The sequence below is a fragment of the Oryzias melastigma genome, linkage group LG18 (genome assembly GCF_002922805.2).
Source record: "Oryzias melastigma strain HK-1 linkage group LG18, ASM292280v2, whole genome shotgun sequence".
Lineage (NCBI taxonomy): Eukaryota > Metazoa > Chordata > Actinopteri > Beloniformes > Adrianichthyidae > Oryzias > Oryzias melastigma.
Window position 1 is genome coordinate 13962986 of NC_050529.1, and position 18840 is coordinate 13981825.

Consider the following 18840-nt stretch of genomic DNA (forward strand, 5'->3'; position numbering starts at 1 on the left):
ATAATAAAAAAGAATACATTGTTGGAATATGATTATTTTTTACTATTTTTTATTATTATTATTTATTTTTTTGTCTTTTCAGAATTCTATATTGTCCTACTTAGGGTTTATTTTATTTTATTATTTTTAGCTCACACTTTTTAGACAAAAAATAAAAAAGCTGCACCTGCTAAAATCAGAGATATTTTTATGCACATTTATATAAATTATTCGGATAGTGCTTGTATTAAATAATTTTCCATACAACTTTCAAAGGCTATTTTTATGTTAAAAACCTCTTAAAGGGTCTTGTTCGGGTTAAAGGTCAATCGAGGCGACAGAGAACAAACTAGAAGCTCTGACATAATTTTCACACACACACCGTCGCACGTGCCCGCGCACGCCTGTTTGTGTTTTTTTCCACGTGAACGTGCCCGCGCGCGACCAACGAGCCCGTTGCGGAAGTGACGGCAAGGCGGCGATGGCGGCTCGCAGATTCATTCCGGATTTCAACTGGACTACAAACTGATTCTACCCGGACTGGTCGGACTTTTAAGGAACTTTTGCACACTCGCACCCCCCTCCGGTGCTGGCCAGGTCGAAGCCGCGTTGAGCCGGTGCCTGTCAGCGGACGTCCGCGCAGTTTTTCGGGAGTATTTTTGTCCAGGGTTCAAGGTGGTCACCCTGTCGAGCTAGCTGTAGCCTAGTAGCTAGCAAGCTAGCGGCGGCTCGTATACGACTCCGAAAGACTGTCAAGAAGCTACGTGCTAAGGTCCAGGCAGCGGCGGCTTTTCTTTTGAACCCCTCCAAGTTGGCCCGTTTGGGTTACAATGCGAGTGCTAAACGTTCCGTGCTAACCGAGCCACAACCGTGCAGAGCAAGGAACTCACACGTTTGCTTTGGCCTCTTTCTTGACACATATTTTTTGTTGAATTAGCTAGTTTGGCGGCTGTCGCTAAAGGGAAACGCTGCTAGCTTAGTCACTTCTTCTGTGCACAGAGAAAACAACTCTTGTCCAGGGCGCTTTTGTTTTCTTTTTAATCAACTGGAAATCGACCTGCCGTGGGGGTCTGTGCGTGCTCATCAACATGCTGAAGACCCGGCAATGTCTCCTCGGCATCCGCACTTTCCTCAGTGTTACGTCCAGAATATGGGGCTTCATCATGTATATCCTCAGGAAGCACCTACGAACGGTAAGAGACGAGCTCATCAGTCATTTGCCTTAAACGCGTTTATCTCCTAATACAAGCTTCCCCCTATTTTAAATATTGTCGGAGTTAGATAGGAACATTTAATACTTATCTAAAAGTGATCTTTAAGTGGTTTTTGTGGTTGCTGTCTGTTATTCACCATGTGGAAATCCATTAAAATTCTTATTTTAAAAAATCACATTTGATTCCTTATAAATAGTGATCTTATTTGAGAAATAAAAAGCCTTCTTTCAGTTTTTTGAGGAACTATTTAATTCCTAAAACAATAGAGCATTATTTTAACTAGATCTGTACAATATATCGTAATATATCTGATATGCAATAGATGCTATACAATCTCATGGCAGCTTCAAGTATTTATCAAATCAAATAGAAGAAATGGTACCCCTCTCTAAATGCTAATTTTTCTAATTTATTTATTAGAAATGAGCTACAAAGTGTGACAGACTTGTGTTGTTGCCACAACATAATTAAAATGTAATTTAGCCAAACAAAATCATAAAATCGTACTCGGAGTTTTCAGAAAATGCTGGTGGGAGGATATTATTGATTTAATGAAAGCAGGTTGGTGGAATTTGACAGACTTTGGACGTACCTGCTCTCGACCAATAGGATGGAACTCTTTAGAATAGAGCCTTTATGTTAGACACCTTCCTCTTATGGAGATGTGGGTCATTTGGAGTGTAATTAAAGTTATGTTGACTTTTATTTAAACAAAACGGTTGCATTGAAATGTAGGGGTTCCCTAGTTTTAACATTCTTTAACACAGACATTATTAGGAGATGTATTAAATGACCCCAAGTGTAGATTGTCTTTGACCTATCTCCTAGTTTACAGCTGTTCTCAGTCTTAATCAGATGTTTGTGCAATCAAATGTTAGATTTGAAGACTTGATCTCCCTTGGGAGAAAAGGTCTTTTAATTATGATGATTCAGCTTTGTAGCCAAAATCAAATCACTTTTTTAGAACATAGTTTCTGCAGAGCGGCAGGAGTTTGTTAGAAATTCACCTCTGAGTTATAATAGAGTATTTACTGGTTAACAAAAATGGTGATCCATATCCAGCTGCACAGTTTTGAGCCAGATTCCAGATCGGACGACCAAAATCTTGTCGTCTACAAGCGGATGCATCAAAATGAAGCTTCTACGTCACAAATTTGATCTTTTTCAAGCGTCTTTTATCTCGTCTGCTCCCAATTCACAACAATTTGAATAACAAAATACTCAGAAATGCCATTTTAAGCTTAATTTTCTTCATAGAGTTCATCCATCATCAGGAAAATGCAGTAAGAATGTTGAAAGCACAATTTTCATGGGAATGGGTCTTTAAGTTACAGCTGAAACAAAAAAACTTCTCACAATTCATAAACAAAAGTGTAAGTTATTAGATGTCTTCATAAGTCTTTAGGGGAAATGTTTTTAGTGAATGTCCGCCTTAAGCTGCCTATCAAGCAAACAAAGCTTGGAGGTGTGCCTCGTGTGTCGTAATCTTGTTGCTCCTGCAGGTTTGTCTGCAGTTTGTGTGGCAGCAACACTTGTGTCAACAGGCTGTGTGAGTTTTGTAGTGGAGTCCATTCTATGGCTGAAGTGAGAGGGTTATGTCAGCACACAGAGACTACTGTTCTCTCCTTCAATCACTCACAGCTTGGCTTTGTTGTTTAGTCTCTAATCGTTTCATTTATTAGAAAACATGAGAACCACTGACTTATGTGACCTTATTTTTGAAATGAAAACAATGTTTTTTTTCTAATTAAAACCCTCCAAACTTCCTCTGACGCCGATCCCAATCAGCACTGTAGGTGCACTTAATGAATGAGAAGAGAATTGTTAATTAATGTCGCTGACACGGCTGTTATAAAAGGGCCTTGTTCATTTCCCTCACCAGATTAAAACCTAAATAATTCATTGATTAATTAAGAAATAAAAGAAGCAATATTGGTTAAAAATCGAATAATTTATTGTAGAAAATGCTATAAAGTTTGGTACAATGGAGTATTAGGGCTATTCTCATAAAAAAATTGAGAAAAAAGTCGTAATTTTGCAAGAAAAAACTTGTAGAGTTATGAGTAAATTCTATAACTATGATAACAAATATGACAGTTTTATAAATTGAGAAATGACAAGATTAAAGGTATACATTTATGAGGCAAAAGTCTGTTTACTCAGAAAAATATAAACCACACAAAAAAAATTGACTTTTTTTTCTTGCCTTTACGACTCTTTTTCTTTCAGATTTCTGACTTTTTTTTTCAATTGCTTTTACGACTTTGTTCAGGCTAATTTTAAACTTTATTTTTTCTCGTGCTTTTATCCCTTCATTCATGCAAATTTGTACTTTTTTTCATACTTTTACGACTTCATTCCTGCTTAATTTCAACTTTTTGTCTTGTGCATTTATGACTTAATTCCTGCAAGTTTTTGACTTCATTTCTCCGATTTTACGACTTTACTCTTGCAAATTAGTGATTTTTTTTTTTGTTTGTTTGTTTTATTTGGTGGCCCAAATACTCTGTGGTAGTTTGGCACAACAGTGAGAATACCACAAAGCTAAATTATTTTAAAAACCTGTTAAATGCGGATCCATTTGTGCTACAGATTCATAAAGCAGGTAACTCCGGTCAGTCAGTCTTTATACGGCTGAAATCAGTCTCAGGAGTGTATATGGACACCATTAGAGGTCCAGCGGTCTGGGTGAGGTGCCCGGCAGCTGTCGCCACCGGCAGGCTTCCCCGAGCTCGCCATGGCTGGCAGCAGCAAGGAAGAGGGGGGGGAGGACGCCGCCGTGGCAGGGAGGCCCTGTCCCATGGAAAAGGTCCCAAGCAGTTCAGTCAAAGTCACCCTTGCAAGTCTGCTGTGTGTGTGTGCCCTGCTGACGCCCACTGACAGCTGGGGGGGGGGATAAAAATAGCCCCTGTGAGGAAAAGAGCAGAGCCCCTGGGCAGGAGCGGCTCTTGGAAGGCTCCTCGCTGTAGTTGGAGTCGAGCTAGGAAGCTGCAGCGGGAATGAAACCAACATGCACGCTTTGGAGGATTTTCCTTTCCTCCTTTTTGACCTACTTTCTCTTATTTACAGATGGAAGTAAAAATAACCGGTTTAAAAACGAACCAAGTTCCTTTGCTCTAAATTCAAATGAGCTGTTAAATTGAATGTGGCATCCACTATTAATCTCTTCAAAATAAAAAAAAAACATTTTTCAGAAGTTGATGGTAGAAAGATGGTACCTTTCAAAGAAACATATTTTCAACTGGGATCTGTTTTTTACCAAAATAACATAATTGTTTAATATTTTCTAATTATTTCATCTGTTTACATTTTCAGATAATCCAGTATCAGACGGTGCGATACGACACTTTGCCTCTGTCCCCCATCTCCAGAAACAGACTCAGTGAGTACTCCACGGTTCCATGATCCTCCCATGACTCTCAGCTGCTCACGGCGTCGGAGGACGACGCTTCTTGTGTGTCCGTTTTGTTTTTCTCACAACACGACAGCACTGACGACTGCAGCTTCGCAATAATAAACTCAATAAACGAGTAGGAACTGCTGCTGCAGAAACGGCCTTTTTCAAAGACAAAGCTGCACACAAACGCTCACCACTTCCTTCACTACAAAGTGCACGACCAACCGTTTTCACACACTTTATTTTCTCCTCGTGAGACTATCCTCCCACTTTCCCCATAGCTAATTCACACCTGTACCTGTTGGTTGAAACTATCAGCTAAAAACAACTTTCTGATGTGTTCTCGGCTGATCAAGGGGAAGTTCTTCATCAGTAAAAATAAAGTTTGGGTTTTCTGGTCAAAACTCACTCAGACTTTGTTCTCACATCATTTCAGCTGAAAGTATTGAGTGAGAAGAAAAGACATTTGAATTTGTTTAAGATAATATTCACACTTGTTAGGAAATGTTCTTTAACTTTTCCGTGTTTCCCAAGATGCTTAAGTCCATTTGTAATCAAAAACTAGACTAAATTTTAGGTATTGATGCCTAGAGTTTCTATGGAAACTTTCAAGGGTTAGGTTAGTGTCTCCTTAAAGATTAACTCCAATAAAAATCATGTTTTTAGTGTTATTTACGTGTTCTTGTTGCATTTTTCTCCTAATGGAGGACACGTATAAAATAAGATTAAAACTGCTATTTTTTTTTTCAAATCACGATGGATGAGGAGCAGATGAAAAGTGGATGTTCGAAAAAGATTGGTTTTATGATGCAGCAACTGCCATGGGCGGGGCTAAGTCTCCCTTCTCCGCTCCAATACTAAATCCTCCATTTGCAGACAAATAGATCCATGAACGTCTTTGTTTTCCTCGTCTGAGTTGGCGTCTGACTCAGAACTGTACGGCTGGATAGCTCCAATGTTGCTCACCATTTTTTTTTGCTAAGCTAATGTTAGCTTATGCTGGTGAGGTGCTATTTAGCTAGCGGGAGAGATTGTAAACAAAGGGCTGATGGGAAAAAGCTAGCTTCTGCGCCAACAACCAGATGAGTATTGCGGATGAACTCCTGCCGTGCTCCAAAAAATCTGTAGAAAAAAACATTTTTTTTTTATTTTGGCTAAAAGTTGCATTATCAAAATTAAAAGATCAGGCGGAACAATAGTTACAAATATAGTTGGAATGGACTTTAAAGACCCACTCCAATGATAACTGTTTTTTTTTAACATGCTCTTGTGGTAGTCTTCTCAAAATGGGGAGGAGGACCTGGTTGCAGACAACAAGATGGAGCCCAGACATCATTAGCCGGAACCAGAAGTCCAAAACAGGAAGTTCACGTCCTGAAACTCCCATTGAATTTTTTTTTTGGTAGAAAAAAGACTAATTTAACTTGCAACTCTAAAAGTTAGGTGTATTTCTGTTTTAAGCTTTGAACCTTTAACATCGAAAATGTCTCTGTCAGTACTTACTTTGCTCTTTCACATACCGTAACTTAACATGAATCACCTGATCCGCAGAGAAAAAAGACAGTAAGCAACACCTCAAAGCAGCTTTTCACTGATATGCAACACATTACTAATATAAGGTGTTGCATACTATTACAAAGCTGCTTTCTCTGCAGATCAGTTGATTATCGTCCATCGCATGAAGGGTTAGAGTTACGATGCTAAAAGGAATGTAAACAGTGGAGCTAAATCTCTGGTGTAAAAGGGTGAACAGTTTTTCAAATCTGGACCCTTTTTCTTTTCATTCTTTTGTAGAGAAATAAATATATTATTGTTTTTCTGCCCTATTTGAAGCTCATCTTGCACACAAAACTGTTAAATCACATTAATAAATTTTAATAACACGTGCTACAACTTTGAAATTTTGCAATATTTCTGCTTCCGGCTAATGATGTGTGGGCGCCATCTTTTCTGCAACCAGGTCCCTCTCTGTGTTAAGAAAATAAAGCTCAAAATTGTATTTCTGTAATCAAATTTGAGAGCATGTAAACAGAGAGCTCTCATAACAGGGTGGGGAAAGGATGCAGAAACTATGTCTCAGAAAACAACATTTTTTTCCTATTTTGGCTAAAATCATAACTAAGGACCACTGGGAACAATTTTAAAGTAGATCAAAAGATGATCGGATTGGATCTTTAAAAGATGTGTGTGTACAGCTCTCCCATTAGGGCTTGTGTGTGCTGTGAATGAACTTCCCCTCTGTCAGTAGACCTCATTCAGAGCAGGCTCTTGACCTGCTGGAAGGGATTGTATTTCAATTCCTTCTTCTACACTTAACTGGAGCTGAGGGGCCAAACCCAAATGAATGAGCGCGTCCTTCACTATGATCCACTTAAAGCTCCATTATATCTGCCCATGTTCCCAATTCTGTGCAACGTTTTGAAGCACCGCTGTCAGTGCAACATCCAAAATGTCACACCACTCTACTTCCTTTTAATGCCTTTTGTTCTTGAACTCAGGAGGTTTTGTTGAAGTATCTGCTTTGTCTCGTAAACCAGATGCAGTAAAAAGGAAGATTCTGGTTCTGGACCTGGACGAGACGCTGATCCACTCTCACCATGATGGAGTTCTAAGGCCTACAGTGAGGCCCGGCACACCTCCAGACTTTATCCTCAAAGTACGAACAGACTTAAAGAAAATCTGCTTTTATTTCTTTGGTTTCTGTCAACGATCCGAGCGCTTTTGTTTGCTCTTCCTCACAGGTTGTCATCGATAAACATCCAGTCAGATTCTTTGTACATAAAAGGCCACACGTTGACTTCTTTTTAGAAGTGGTAAGTCTGGTCCTGACTCAGCTGTGTTAGAAAGGACGACTATTTGTAGAGCTGAAAACCGACTTTGAAGCTGGAATCTGCTGCTCTTTGTGTCCACAGGTGAGCCAGTGGTATGAGCTGGTGGTTTTCACAGCCAGTATGGAGATCTACGGTTCAGCTGTCGCAGACAAGCTGGACAACAACAGGAACATCCTAAAACGTAGATACTACAGACAGGTGGGGCTTTAAACACTCAACCCGAGCCGGCATTTTATTCCCACCATTGCTGACTCCTTGTGTGATTTCTTTTCTTCTGACAGCACTGTACGCTGGACTTAGGTAGTTATATTAAAGACCTGTCTGTAGTACACGATGACCTGTCCAGTATTGTAATCCTGGACAACTCGCCTGGTGCTTATCGAAGCCATCCAGGTAAACACAAAGCTCTTTACTTTTGATTTTTTTTTTTTGAAAAAAATAGGGAAAATGGAACCAAATTGTGTTAAAATCCTAAAAAAGGCTATTTTTAATCATTTTAGACATGTTTTATCAGACACACCTGTCTGTTAGACACACCTGTTTTGTTAGACACTACTTTTTTGTTTGACACACCTAATTTGTTAGGCGCACCTGTTTTGTTTTACACATCTGTCTGTTAGACACACCTGTTTTCTTAGACACATGTTTTATCAGACACACTTGTTTGTTAGACAAACCTGTCAGACACACCTGTTTTGTTTTACACATCTGTCTGTTAGACACACCTATTTTGTTAGACACTACTTATTTGTTTGACACACCTGATTTGTTAGGCACACCTGTTTTGTTTGACACATCTGTCTGTTAGACACGTCTGTCTGTTAGACACACCTGCCTGTTAGACACACCTTTTTGTTAGACACACCTGTTTGACACACCTGTTTGTTAGACACACCTGTTTTATCAGACACACTTGTTTGTTAGACAAACCTGTCAGACACACATGTTTTGTTTTACACATCTGTCTGTTAGACACACCTAATTTGTTAGACACTACTTATTTGTTTGACACACCTGATTTGTTAGGCACACCTGTTTTGTTTGACACACCTGATTTGTTAGGCACACCTGTTTTGTTTGACACATCTGTCTGCTAGACACACCTATCTGCTAGACACACCTGTCTGTTAGACACACCTGTTTGTTAGACAAACCTGTTTGACACACCTGTTTTATCAGACACACCTGTCTGTTAGACAAACCTGTCAGACACACCTTTTTTTGTTTGACACACCTGTATGTTAGACACATCTGTTAAGTTAGTCACACCTGTTTAGTTAGACTCGCCTGTTTTGTTAGAAACTCTTGGTTTGTTACTTGCATCTGTTTGTTAGACACACCTGTTTGGTAGACATATCTAGTTTTAGAAACATCTAGTTTGTTAGACACTTCTAGTTTGTTAGACACACCTGTTGTGTTGCACACCTGTCTGTTAGACACACTTGGTTTGTTAGATGCACATCTTTTGTTGAACACGCATCATTTTTTACACACCTTTTTGCTAAACACTCTTGGTTTGTTAGACTCACCTGTAACATTTACTTTCATTTAAGTATTAGAACAAAAAGCATTTTTAGGATGTAAAATAAGATGAACAACAAAATGTTGACATTGAGCAGAATTGAGGAAGCATCAGCTGATGAAGAACTTTCAATATGTTCTGAATCTAAATCTGCATTATGCTAAAACAAAGTTTGAATAAAAAAGAGCATAAGGAAGTTAAATTATTTTTTTTCTCCTTTTATAAAATTTAACTTTATCTTTTACCATTTATTATGTTATTTTAGGATTTATAACTTTATTGACGAGACTTATTACTCCTTAAGAATGTAGATTTACTGCTTTTTAATGCAGCATTTAATCATTTTTTAATGTAATATTTTGTTGTAATGTCACTTTTGTGCAGTACTGCACTCTGTCATTTATCGTGGAAGTTACCTTTAAAAAATAAATTTGAAATCAGCAAAAGACTATTAATCTTTTAGGCTTTAAAACCCCAAACTAAACACTTTAGACACTTTTCTCTCTTGTTTAAACTCTCAAGATTCAAACCTATAATAGAAAAATAAAATCAATATTTGAGAATGAAAAATTATTTTTGTAGATTTAACAATTTGAATCCATTCTACATAGGAGACAAAGGAGGTTGATTGACAGGTCAACAGCCAATCAGTCCCCTGTTCAAAAAAGAAAAGAGAAAAAACACACACAATTGCACAAAAAGGTGTAGTTACTCCTATTTTTTCACCTCAAACATTTTCGACTTGTTTTATGATGAAATGTTCTTTTTTCTTTTGTGCATGTATAGAATATTGTTAAATCTACCAAGTCTACTAAGGTCCTGCTTAAAAAGCTTAAAATAAAATAGATGTCAAAAGATTTTTACCTGTGAGGGATGAAAAGCAAAGATCTTGCTTTAATACTAGTTCGTGTTGTCCAATTTTATAATTTTTTAAAATCAATATGCAGAGCTGCACAACATCCAAAAAAGACAAGAATTTGAAAGTTACCACCTTAAAGTCAAATTCCTGATGAGAAGAATCTGATGGAGAATTTGTCTCCAGACCATAAAAAGGAGTTTCTTGCTTCTAAATCCCTCCATTGTGGCTGATTGACCTGCTAAGATAAGAGGCGGCCAAACATGTTTTACTGGAAGTTTTTGTCCTCTTGATAATGAAAACAACCTTTCTGTTTTTTTTGTCTATTATATGAAGGAGGTTATGTAATTGTGACAAACCTGCGATCAAATAAGAATCATCTTTTCAACCAAACAAACTATATGTGTTCTTTTTCATCATCATTGCAGTATTTACACATGTAGTTTTTGTGTTTTATATATGTAACATTTTTCAAACATTAAACGTTCACTTTATAAGCTACATACAATAAATGTAGCTTGAGTTTGAAAGGAATCAATTTAGTTAGAGGTAGTTGGAGTCAGTTTAAAGTGAACGTTTCTTATCTGAACGGTGCTGATTCTTTTCTTCTGTTCTCTCTTTCAGACAATGCAATTCCCATCAAGTCCTGGTTTAGTGACCCTAGTGACACAGCACTTCTTAATTTGTTGCCTATGCTGGACGCACTAAGGTAACAAGCACAGGAGCATTACCTGTTTACAGCTTAAAGGCTTTGTTAGACGGTTTAATTTCAAAGAGCTTCTTTAGCTGTGTTTCCATTAACTCTGAAGTTAGTTAGTGGAGCCACGAGGGTGACGGTCTGATTCTCCCGGTCTGTACCAGGTAAAGTCAGCTGCTAGAGCTGAAACACCCCGCCAGGGGGGACCCCCGCCATGATGGGGGACTCCTGGCGGAAGCTGCAGCTAGGGAATTCCTCTAGAAGGACCCGGTCTGCATCCAAAGTCGTATCTGTGACCCCCACGGGGGCGGGCAGTCGCCACTCCTCTGGTGTCGAAGCGACTGCCCCCCAGCTGCAGCTTAAGCCCAAACTTGTGGAAAGACTCGAATGTATCTATTAGGCTAATCAGGGAGCTTGTGCGTGCGCTCTTGGGCCTGACATTAATTCAGAGCGTCCTTGCGACAGTTTGTCTGCAATTTAAAAGGAAAAATACTCAGAAATACAAAAAGAAATGATTTAAATGATCTCTTATTACATTTGTTTTCTTTCATTAGAAAAATGTACACGACAAAAACTCATAATTTCACTGGAGGGACAATAATAAAATTAAAATATTGTTCAAATAAATTTTAAAAAATGACTTATGTTTTTGTTTTTGTTGTTTTTTTTTTTGCTGTACAACAAACAGGAATCCTACAGAAGCCAAAAACAGCCTGACCTACTTTTTTATCGTTTTCTCCTCATAATTAGATCCACTGTCTTGTATCAGTTTATCAGAGAAAAAGTCCAACACCAGTTCTGATTCATATATAATTTATCGATTTAATAGTTTTGATATATTTTTCTGAAAAACTGCTTTTTTTTTTGCTGCTGATTGCATTAAAAGGACAAAAGCACAGTAGCGACTGACAGGCTGAGTGGTTGTTTGTTTCCGCTAATGAACGCTCCACGCTCAGATTGTGGTCGCCCTGGGGTTCTGTCAATCAACTTGTTGTCGGGGGTTTTAGGGAAATAAAGGGAGGGGCTGCTGCATGAGATGGACACACCTCAAGGCGTTTGAGGAGTGTAGATTCACTAATAAATCAACAAATAGACCAAAAAACAATTTTAGTGAAGTGTTTTCTTGCTGTTTTTGTTGTTTAAACGTAAATGGGGAAAGTTTTAGCATCTGAGTGCAGGACAAATGGGGTTTTAACTTGTTCTTGTAGCATTTTATATAAAGAAAATGAAGCTGAAATGTGTCGGTTTTTGTTGAACACCGTCTTGTTTTGTGTCTCAGGTTCACCGCTGATGTCCGCTCCGTCCTCAGTCGAAACCTCCACCAGCACCGGCTTTGGTGATTGGCTGAGCTCAGAGGGAACTGGTCCCGTCGACCAGCGTCTTCCTCTCTGCTGGCCTCCGACCCGCCCTCCACCCCCACCCAGGTGACCCACCCGTCCGCTCTGAGCCTCTCAGAAGTGACATTAGGGTGATGGCCTCACTCGGGACGAACAGTACGGGATCCAGAAGAATAAAGAAATAAACTACTGGGTTGGGAGGGGGGAGCCAGCTTTTTTTTTTTTTTTTTCCTCTTCTTGAATCTTTATTTGTATTTTTTTCTTTTTCAAAAACAAATGGAGTCTCTGCCTTATCGCTCCTGATACTGACTGTGCGTATGGAGGTGAGCCTGTTTCTGTGAGTCGGAGCACGCCTGCTGGGTTCCTTCAACTTTTTTGACATTTTTGAGGACTGACGGGGCAGACGGAGGATCATCAGAGCAACATGGACAATTCATCCGAAATTCTTCCTCCTCTATCGTCAACAGACCCATCCGACAGAGGAAATGGAAAACTGCTCCTTTATTCAATCATTTTTACTTCAGCACTGATTGGTACTATTTTCTCCCATCAAGTTTGGATCGATTTGAAAATCTTTACTTTCAAGAAACATATTTTTAAGGACATTTTTCCCCTAAATGCCTTTTTTTTTCTTCCTGATGAAGACTTTAAAGTTGTGAGAGACAAACAAAATAAAAATAAAAATACGAGTGGCTTGTAACGGTACGTGGACTGCCGTGCCGCCTTTCCATATCTGATTGTTTCTATTTCCATGATATATAATAGATTGAATTCTGCACATTATGCTCTCCTCCTTTGTCATTTGATGCCATCCTGGTTTGTTATCATAGGAATTGCACTTAATCCACATTTTAATTTGTGTTGCAGTTTGCTATTTGATTTAAATTCAACATCTTCCCATTTATTTTTTTTTTAACCCAATCTCTTCTCAACTATATGGGTTCAATCCTGTATCTTTAAATGCCTTCTGAACAATGTCGGTCTCATCAAGGCTCACAGCAGATTCTTATCAGCTCTGTCTCCATGTCTGTGTTACTAATAAAACACTTGTCAGTATCGACCTTTTATTGTTGCGCTTGTTTTTTTTTTTTGAGCTAACAATTTTCATTTTTTTTCTTGATATTTTAGCCAAATTAACAATATTAGATCACTAAACTCTATCTGGAGTTCTGCAATATTCTGCCCCCTTGTGGCAGAATCGGGAATTACAGTTTTTCTTTTTTGTTTTAATATAGAAAAAAACGAATCATTTTCTTCTAGATCAGGGGTTTGCTACCTCCACATGTGGCTCTTATGTAAAGAAAAATATAGTAAAAAATAAGCAGTAAGCTACATCAAACAGTTGAAACTACAACACCACCGATTTTTGATCGTCATGCATCACAAAAAATCAATTGGAGGTCAGTGAAAACCGGATTACAAGACAGATTTTCTATTTTTGAACAAATTCAAGGATTTTCTGTGTGCTTTACAGTTCACATAATAACCTTTAGTTTGATCAAATCTGTTAGATTTACACATTTTTGTCTTAAATGCATCACAAACTATAAAATAAACCTTTTTTAAGATTAAGATTAAGAAAACCTTTATTAGTCCCACAATGGGGAAATTCATATTTTATATTATTTTCTATTTTATTTTATTTTATATTCATATTTTGATATGAATTATTTTCTATTTTATATTTATTTTTATTAATGCTAAATGACAATAGTGGCAATAACATGAACACAAATCGCTGTCTTATTTTTTTGTGGGTTCTTCTAAGTAAGAAATCGACTCTTTTAAGTGATTAAGGTGGCAGACCCCTGAGCAAAAACTTTTAAAAACGTATAACTTTAAATTAAAAACAGTTTCTTTGTGACTTAGTGATGTCAAATGAATTAAAAAAGACACATTTTTGTATAAAATATAGTTTAAAAGTGGTTATTTGTTCAGTTTCTAGCTGGAAAAAAATATTTTTATAGAAATGCTGCACATTTTAATTATAAACAACTAGATTGTTCAAGTTTGTATCTATTTTTTTAATAAATGTACATATCTTTGCACCTTTTCTCATTGTTTTCTGCAGATTTTGATGAAGTCATCGTATATTTTTACTGTGTCATCCTGTTTTATCTCCACTTGCTCCTTGTGTTTTTTTAGTTTAAAACCACAAGTATTTTTTTTTAAATTCTGCTTTATTTTTGTTTTCTTAACAATAAGTTGAGAGGAAAAATACCAGCAGGAACCAGGGGAAGAACTCCTGTCACTTTTTGCTCAACGGCAGGAATGTCACCAAATGCCGAACACACTTCGACTGGCCCGTCGACCGCATACCTGCTTTAAAAGTGCTTAATCCTGCAATAAAAACAAAGTAGCCTTTAACATTTCAGATAAGGACAGCTCATATCAGTGTTACTGTAGAATATCCTGATTCAGCTCGATGAACAGATATTTTTGGGGGGTTAAACTTTACTTTGGGTGACTGATTTAGAACATTTTGATTTCAGTTTTATTATAAATTACCTTTCTTTTAGTAAAAAAAAGTTCCTTTTGTAAAAGTAAATTATGCTAACATACATGTGCAAAAACTGCTCTTGTAATGAGCTAAATTAAAGTCAACCTGTTCACTTTTAAACATTTCTTAAAGAGAATTACAGCACAAACTGTCATATTTTTAGGTGTGAACACTCAGCCGGATTCTCACCTCTCTCACTCTCACAGGACTTTGAATCTCAGAGATGTCATGTGGATGTTGAGTCACTCATCGAGCTGGGAGCCATTTACACAACAAGAAGGCGGGGATTTCTTTTCATTTCTCTATTGAGGACAATGATTTTATGAATGACAATTACTTTTTTTTTTTTAAATACAGTAAATTCAAGGTTTAAAAATATGTGTGTGCTTATTTAAAATGTGGTTATAAGAGAAAATACATCTTAAAAAATAATCAAGAAGTTTGCATCTTTTAATGTATGTATTTATAATTGAAATTGGATCTAAATTTGTCACATTTCCAATTTGTTTTTTATTATTTTTTTTAATTATGGACTGTATAAGCAAAGAGAAAACCCCATAAAATCTAATTATTTATTTTTATGTTATGGCTTTTTCTAATTTATCATTGAAAAATATATAATGTATAAGATTTATCCTCCTTTTTCTATTAAACACAATAGTTTTATGAATGACAATACAATTTTTTTAAAAACAAAAATTCAAAAATGTAAAAACAATTACTTGTGTAAAATGTGATTGTTAAGGAAAACACATTTAAGACAATAATTTAGAAGTTAGCATCTTAAAAATCATCTTAAAAAATTGCTAATATGAGATTTAAATTAAATTAATTCACCACAAATTTGCAATTAATTTTCATCAGTTTGTTTATGATTGATTGTTAACGCAAACATTAACCAAAATATGTAATTATTGACTTTTTTGGTGGCATTTTTTTAATGTTACACATTTTCATTTATGAAAAACAAATAGTTTATTTAATACAAAAAGTTTAAGAAACAAAAAACTTATGTTCATTTTATGAAATAATATGTAATTTAAAGTGGATCAAACTTACTTAGTTCTCAAAAAATTTCAATTTGTTCAATTTCAATTTTTTTTTAATTATTTTGAAGATTGAAACATACATGTAGCATAGAGTTTTAATGATATTTGTTTATGTATTCATCTCTTCTTATCAGTTTTATTCAAATGTGTTGACATCATGTCATCCCAGCTGTATGTACTGACGGCTACATCGTAAGGAAACGGTATTTTAGACTAATACTCAATCAGACTTTTGTTTTTTCCCTAAATTTTGCTTCACTGAACCTAGAAATCCAAAAGTGCTCTCGGTTGTTTTGGAGTTTCCTCTCAGCTCTGCGGCTGGGCCGCGGTCATATGACAAGGACAGATGCCTCCTCACCGCCCTGCCCTGCCGAATCATGCGCAGCGGTTGAGAAAAATAAAAGTAGTTCCTCCTTAAATGTGTGTTTCCCAACATCAAACCACTGTAAAATTCTTCTGGTATTAGATGAATGACATTAAATCGAAGTAGACATAGAAGGCTCTGCCAATGCAATCAGCAGCAACGCCCTATGAACTGGACTATCTCTCTACGTCATGTTGTTATTGTATCCCTCCGCCGCAATCGCACTAGGTAAACAGCTGTGCGAGGCTAAAGCTAGGTAGCTTCGTGTGTGTTTGTGTCAGCGAGTTTCAGTCGGTCCTCGGGAGAAAAAAAAGGCAGAAATCTTTTCAACCTCGGAGTGACTGACTTGTTGTCTGTCATCTCTTACAAAGATGAAGTTTCAGTACAAAGAGGAGCACCCATTCGAGAAAAGGAGGTCCGAGGGCGAGAAAATACGGAAGAAGTACCCGGACAGGGTTCCAGTAAGTAGCTAAACCTAGCTTGCTTGGTAGCTTGGTGTGTTGTTAGCTATTTTACGGCCAGCTGGATCACTCGGGACAACTTGAAACCGCAAAATGACTGTTTTGCGACAGTTTCTACCCAAACAATTCGAGCATTTAAAAGAACATTTAAAATTTATATGTAGTGTTTTTATCGCGGTTAAATCTCATATTTTGCTAATGGGGCTCGCGGCCGAACTAGCTTAAAATGCTACTCTGCTATTCAATATCAACGCGTTTGTCGTCTTAGATTCTAAATCCTTTAATTATAGTGTGGTTACCTGGAAAAAATGTGTCATGTTTCGTTATTAGTACAAATACTTACAGCTAGCTTAAAAATAGTTTAACTGAAAGCGCATTTATAATATAAAATGGATTTGTTTACGTCGTGTCTGTAGATTCTACTTTATTGTGTTGTTATTTTCGGCTCATTAATGCTTAAACTAATACAACAAGACCGTCTGGATCAAAGCATTCATGCTCTTTGCCTCTATTGACTTGGCATTTGGCTCTACTTGCTTTACTTTGACATCTGTTTCCAATCAAGGACTAGTTTTCAACATAATGTTTCTTTTATTAAAGAATTACTAATTACTGTTAATAGTTTTTAATCATAATTGCGTTTTATCTAAATAAAAAAATATATTATTTTTAGTGCAGTACATGTGACTAGTCATGTTTATTAATACAAAATTATGGTTTCTTTAAATGTATTAGTAATCAAAAGGATTTAACCCCCTTTTTTATTCTGCTGTTTTTATATTTTCCCCTTACAATGTTGAGTCAGATTTAGGTAATCTCAGATCCCACTTGACAGAAATGTTCTATTTTCAGTTCCCTTTTCTAAGAAAGGTGAAGCGAACTGGAAGAAAAAGGAGCGGTCTAATTTGAATTGAATCTGTTGTGGAAATTCTGTTTTAATTTATTTTTCCTTTTCTTTCAGGTTATTGTGGAGAAAGCCCCCAAAGCTAGAATAGGAGATCTGGACAAGAAAAAATACCTTGTCCCTTCTGACTTGACAGGTAATAAAACTTTTTATTATTATTATTTTGTGAGAAATTTTAATACTTTCTATTTATTTTTTAAGTGGGCCAGTTTTACTTCCTCATCCGGAAAAGAATCCACTTGAGAGCAGAGGATGCTCTCTTCTTCTTTGTAAACAACGTCATTCCACCCACCTCAGCCACCATGGGTTTGTTGTACCAGGTGAGGGTCGAACTCACTGAGTTTCCCTTCTCTGTCACTTTGAAAGTGTTCTGATTGACTCTCTTCCTCTTTTTGTCACTATTTGTTTCCTCAGGAGCACCATGAAGAGGACTTTTTCCTCTACATTGCCTACAGCGACGAGAGCGTGTATGGGAACAGCCAAAGGGAAATGTGATCCCCTTCAACCACCTTTCTGAGACCTTCGTCATCCATTCATTCATTTAAAAAGTAAAATCCAGCTTGGCAGTGTAGAGTTCCCAGAGTAAATGTCAGCGGCACTTTCACTTCTCACACTCATACAGTCTTTTACATCTTCATTTATGACTTTACTATTTTGCAGTCTGAATTGTATTTGCCTTCTCTGGTTTGGTTTTTGTGTTTTTGGGAATCGCGCTCCACAGAAAGTCTGAAAATAAAATCTCAACTGCTTGGCGCTTGTATTTACTTCTGAGTGCAGGAAATAGGACAATTTATTGATTCAAATCCACCCTTAATTGGTAATGTATATATAATTAGTGGGTGTCAAAATTTGACGAGACTTTAATAATTAAATATATTTCAGTTTAGGTTTAAAAATAAGTAAACACCCAAAAGAAGAAGGCAGATAGTTCTGCTTGTGGTTGTGAATATATATTTTTTAGTTTTTTGTTTTGTTTTTTTTTTTACTTTTTTGCTTTATTTTAAATTTAAAGTGGTTACATTTTGTTATTTTTAATAAATTGTTAAATCCCAAGAGAATAGTATTTCCTGCTTCATATTTAATCTTTGCAAGGACTATAATAGGATTCAGACTGCACAATCATCCTCTGCTTTCAGTGGTAAGAAAATTATTTTGACAGCTAATATGATTATTGTTGTTATATTTGTTAATTTTAGGTGGCTCACTTTATAAAGCAGTTGTGAAGCTGAGTGTAATTTTTCTTTTTTTTTTCTTTTGAAGTTTCTTTTTTTTAAAAAAAAAAGATTTACAGTTAGAACTCTGTATACAGCTGCATTACTGGCTCTTTCTCTCCTATCATGATCGTAAATGATAAAATGTTATGAAAGTCAATATTTGTTTCCTGTCTTTTATGTATTTATTCATGGCATGAAGATGTAAAACATTTTAACTATAACTTAACCGCAAAAATTGATGTTGGGATTTAGTCATAAATAGAAAATCTTGTTCTTTTTGATTATAACATAAAAAACCAACAGAAATATGCTCAAAATGTATTAAGTATTTTAGATTTTTGTTGGTATCAAGCTAATTTTGTGTTCAAGTTGTTAAAAAGATAAAATATTCCTGCTAAAAAAAATAACCATCTACTTTTTTTGGTAAAAGTGCCTAAATATTGGTATAAAAAATAGTCATTTAAAAAATATATATATATATATATGGCTAAATTCAAAAAGTCAATTATTAATAA

General features: G+C 36.4%; 2 protein-coding genes across 2 annotated transcripts; both read left to right on the forward strand.

Moving 5' to 3' along the window:
• The first annotated feature begins 201 nt into the window (after positions 1-201).
• Positions 202-12897, forward strand: ctdnep1a (CTD nuclear envelope phosphatase 1a). Its single transcript, XM_024288687.2, has 8 exons — positions 202-1172; positions 4509-4575; positions 7128-7246; positions 7332-7403; positions 7503-7619; positions 7703-7814; positions 10424-10508; positions 11776-12897. Exons 1-8 carry the CDS (start codon positions 1068-1070, stop codon positions 11834-11836), a joined length of 738 nt encoding a protein of 245 aa, XP_024144455.1. The 5' UTR covers positions 202-1067; the 3' UTR covers positions 11837-12897.
• A 2890-nt stretch (positions 12898-15787) lies between these two features.
• gabarapa (GABA(A) receptor-associated protein a) lies at positions 15788-18482 on the forward strand. The gene is made up of 4 exons (XM_024288413.1): positions 15788-16207; positions 17169-17247; positions 17313-17431; positions 17526-18482. Exons 1-4 carry the CDS (start codon positions 16118-16120, stop codon positions 17604-17606), a joined length of 369 nt encoding a protein of 122 aa, XP_024144181.1. The 5' UTR covers positions 15788-16117; the 3' UTR covers positions 17607-18482.
• The last annotated feature ends 358 nt before the right edge of the window (positions 18483-18840 follow it).

Excerpts from the sequence above, each read along its gene's own strand:
- gabarapa (XM_024288413.1), top strand. The coding sequence starts at position 16,118 with ATGAAGTTTCAGTACAAAGAGGAGCACCCATTCGAGAAAAGGAGGTCC. Across the intron at positions 16,208-17,168 it reads AGTACCCGGACAGGGTTCCA|GTTATTGTGGAGAAAGCCCC; the intron begins GTAAGTAGCTAA and ends CTTTTCTTTCAG. Across the intron at positions 17,432-17,525 it reads CCATGGGTTTGTTGTACCAG|GAGCACCATGAAGAGGACTT; the intron begins GTGAGGGTCGAA and ends TTGTTTCCTCAG.
- ctdnep1a (XM_024288687.2), top strand. The coding sequence starts at position 1,068 with ATGCTGAAGACCCGGCAATGTCTCCTCGGCATCCGCACTTTCCTCAGT. Across the intron at positions 4,576-7,127 it reads CATCTCCAGAAACAGACTCA|ATGCAGTAAAAAGGAAGATT; the intron begins GTGAGTACTCCA and ends CTCGTAAACCAG. Across the intron at positions 7,247-7,331 it reads CTCCAGACTTTATCCTCAAA|GTTGTCATCGATAAACATCC; the intron begins GTACGAACAGAC and ends TCTTCCTCACAG.